This window comes from Neophocaena asiaeorientalis, unplaced genomic scaffold (assembly GCF_003031525.2).
Source record: "Neophocaena asiaeorientalis asiaeorientalis breed wild unplaced genomic scaffold, Neophocaena_asiaeorientalis_V1.1 scaffold43, whole genome shotgun sequence".
Taxonomy (NCBI): Eukaryota; Metazoa; Chordata; class Mammalia; order Artiodactyla; family Phocoenidae; genus Neophocaena; species Neophocaena asiaeorientalis.
Window position 1 is genome coordinate 8,782,776 of NW_020173674.1, and position 3,293 is coordinate 8,786,068.

General features: G+C 54.5%; 1 protein-coding gene across 1 annotated transcript in view; it reads right to left on the reverse strand.

The window, feature by feature from the left end:
* Positions 1 to 640, reverse strand: part of SLC3A2 (solute carrier family 3 member 2) — a 5,998-nt gene extending 5,358 nt beyond the window's left edge. The window contains exon 1 of the mRNA XM_024749106.1: positions 68 to 640. Within this exon, the coding sequence (XP_024604874.1) occupies positions 68 to 500 (433 nt within the window). The 5' untranslated portion in view covers positions 501 to 640. The remainder of the gene's footprint in view (positions 1 to 67) is intronic.
* Between the last annotated feature and the right edge of the window lie 2,653 nt (positions 641 to 3,293).

Consider the following 3,293-nt stretch of genomic DNA (forward strand, 5'->3'; position numbering starts at 1 on the left):
AGGGGTCGAAGCCGGTGACCAGTTAAACCAGGGGAACGCGGGGTGGGGGTGGGGGTGGGGGACTCACCCACTAGGTCACCTGCGTCGCGGCCCTGGAAGGCCTGAAGGTCGCCAATGCGGTAGAGGGCGCCCTTGTGCCACCAGCTCATTGCGGGCAGCTCGCGGCAGCGCGGCGCCCGAACGATGATGACCACGGCGCCCGCCAGCATGCCCAGCCAGCCGAGCCAGAAGAGCAGCAGCAGCGCCCAGCGGGTGCGTACCCAGCCGGGCCTGCCTGCCACCTTCAGCAGCTCCTCTTTAGACAGGCCTGTGAACTTGGCCGCGGCCGCCGCGTCCGCCTCGTCGTCGGCCACCTTGATCTTCACCAGACCATTCTTCTCGGTGCCGCCCGCCACGGCCACGGCCACAGCCGCCCCCGACGCCGCGTTCATCGGCTGCTTCTCGGGTTCCAGCTCGTTCAGCTCCACTTCCTTCATGTCCACCTCGGCGTCCTGGCTCATGGCGCCTGCGAAACCGGCAACACGACGCAGCCTGCGGTCAGCTGGTGGCTGGATAGCTGCCCGGACCTCCCGGCCCCAGAACAGTCTCCCAGGTTTCCGTGACTCCGCTCAGCTTCCGCGACCGCGTCTGCTGCCGGGCGGGCGCGGTCTCTGGGACTGGGCACGGGAGCCCCGCCCCGGCCCGCCCCTTAAAGTGGAACATCCTGGATTGCTCTTCCAGGGACTGGAAGGGTGGGCGGCGGCCGAGGGAGTAATATTGGGAACTCGCTTCCGACGGCCTTGTGGTCCAATTCCTCACCTCGAACAGTCTAGCCCTAAGGTTCGGACACAAAGAAGGCTGAGCACGGAGCCACCTTTAGGTGGGCGGGGTCTGTGCTTTGTCCTGCCTCAGGTCCCCGCTGGTCCCTCGCGCTTCCGGAAAGTGGGCTAAAGGGGATATCCAGCACTGCGGGGAGGTCCCGAGGCCCTTCTTTGCCCACTCCGAAGGTTTGTGACTTCCCTGGACACCACCCTCCATTTGTCCCTGGCCCAGGGCTCAGGCCACCGCCTGGTCTTCCCAACTTCGCATGGCCACTTGTACTCTCAGAGCCAATCAAACTCAACTCAGCCCTTTCCCCCACCAGACCTTGTCTTCTCAGGCCTCTGGGACTTGGCGCTAGACCTCCGATTCCCCGCAGGGCTACTCCCACTCTTTCAAGATATCTTGAATTTAGTTCAATTAATGCATCACGCGGCAACAATTTACTGAGTGCCCACTACAGCACTGTGCTTTATTAACTTTAGTGAATTAACCCTAATCTAGCCTTCCCCATGATATTTTATGATAAATCTGTTTGGACAGGACAGTTGCTGACACTCCCCATCTTACCCTACCCCACCCCCACTTTCTGGCCCCAGGATGTCGGGCAGCTAGGAATCTGACATCCAAAAGAGATGGATGGACAGCCTCGGGGCTGACAACATTCTGGGGCTGGGCCTCAGTTAGAGGCACCCACCTTTTCCTTACACCAGATCAGAAGATTGCCATGGCCAGAATCTTCCCCTCCTTGCAGGGCCTCCCACACATTAGCCCAATCTCCCCACGGTGCCATGGTTCCCTTACCTCCCTTACCCCTTCACTGTGCTAGGCCTTGGAGGCAGCTGGTACTGCAGAGGCCTTGAAAACCACCCAACTTCTCCCCACAGAGGTCCTTGGATTGAGAATGAGACAATTCACAGCAGGGACTGCCGGACATCAACACCATGAGGTGCCAACACTCTCAGGAACTTCTTGTTCCTGAGCACTGCCAGCTGGGTTATTTTCAGAGAGGCGCTGAAGGAAATAAGTTCTTTCTCCCTCTCCCACCTGGGCTGGAAGCCAAGATAGCTGTGTATTTGGAAGAAAGCAGAAGCCAAGATCTGAAGAAATAGAAAAGGTACCAAAGGAGAGCCAAGAGAGTGAAAAGGCTCATCCCGTGCTATTCCCCTTCCTTCTTCGTACCAGAGCCTATCCCCATCCCTCACCCCAGGCAAGCGGGTAGAGGTTGGAGTTCAGACCTGTGCTCAATGATGATAAGAAGTCCAGGGTGCCCTGGGCATGCCAGTAAGTGCCAACCAGGGGCTGTGAACAGACTTTATCACCAGCATGAAAGCTCAAAGTTAAGAACTGTGGGGTCAGACACTCTCCTTGAGATAGTCCAACATAACACCCCCATACATACACAGTACCTTACTCACAGCCCCCCATGGCTCCAGAAAGATGAAACAAATCCCTCCTGCATGCGGTAAATAAGCTAACAACTTACCTTCCCAAGTTTATCACCCACAACACCTGCCACAGGGACCACCCTCCAGCAACATCAGCCTTCAAACACCTGTTAGTCCCACAACACACCCAGCTTTGTCAGGCCTCTGCATCTTTGTACATGCCATTCCCTCTGTGTTCTGCCCTTCCTGTTCTGCCACCCTGCCTCATAAGCTCCAATTCCTTCCAGACCTAGCTCAAATGATAGCTTTTCTCAACTCCCCCGAAAGGATTACTTTCCATCCACTGTGCACCTATCTCTTCTACAATTCACGTCTCATCTGTTCATTACATTTCCTTGTCTGAGTGTCGGCACTTCAAGACAAGTGGCAGGGGCCTTGTGCTATTTGTTGATGGACGTGCCTGCTCAGGGGTAGCACATAGTAGGCACTTTGTAAGTGTCTGGTAAACGAGTGGATGAACTATTATCAATCAAACCCAAATTGCTCCCTTCTTAGAAATAATTCAACAGAAGTAGCATGTATTTGAAAAGAAATGTGCACCTCAGTGTTCATAGCAGCATTATTTACAATTGCAAAGATATGGAAGCCACCTAAGTGTCATCAACAGATAAATGGATAAAGAAGATGTGATATATACATATACATATATACACACATAATGGAATACTACTCAGCCATAAGAAAGAAGGAAATTTTGCCATTTGCAGCAACGTGGAAGGAACTTGGAGGGCATTATGCTACGTGAAATAAGCCAGAAAAAGAAAACTACTGTATGATATCACTTATATGTGGAATCTAAAATATACAACAAACTAGTAAATATTATACAACAAAAAAGAAGCAGAGGGCTTCCCTGGTGGCGCAGTGGTTGAGAGTCTGCCTGCCGATGCAGGGGACACGGGTTCGTGCCCCGGTCTGGGAGGATCCCACGTGCCGCGGAGCGGCTGGGCCCGTGAGCCATGGCCGCTGAGCCTGCGCGTCCGGAGCCTGTGCTCCGCAAGCGGGAGAGGCCACAACAGTGAGAGGGCTGTGTACCGCAAAAAAAAA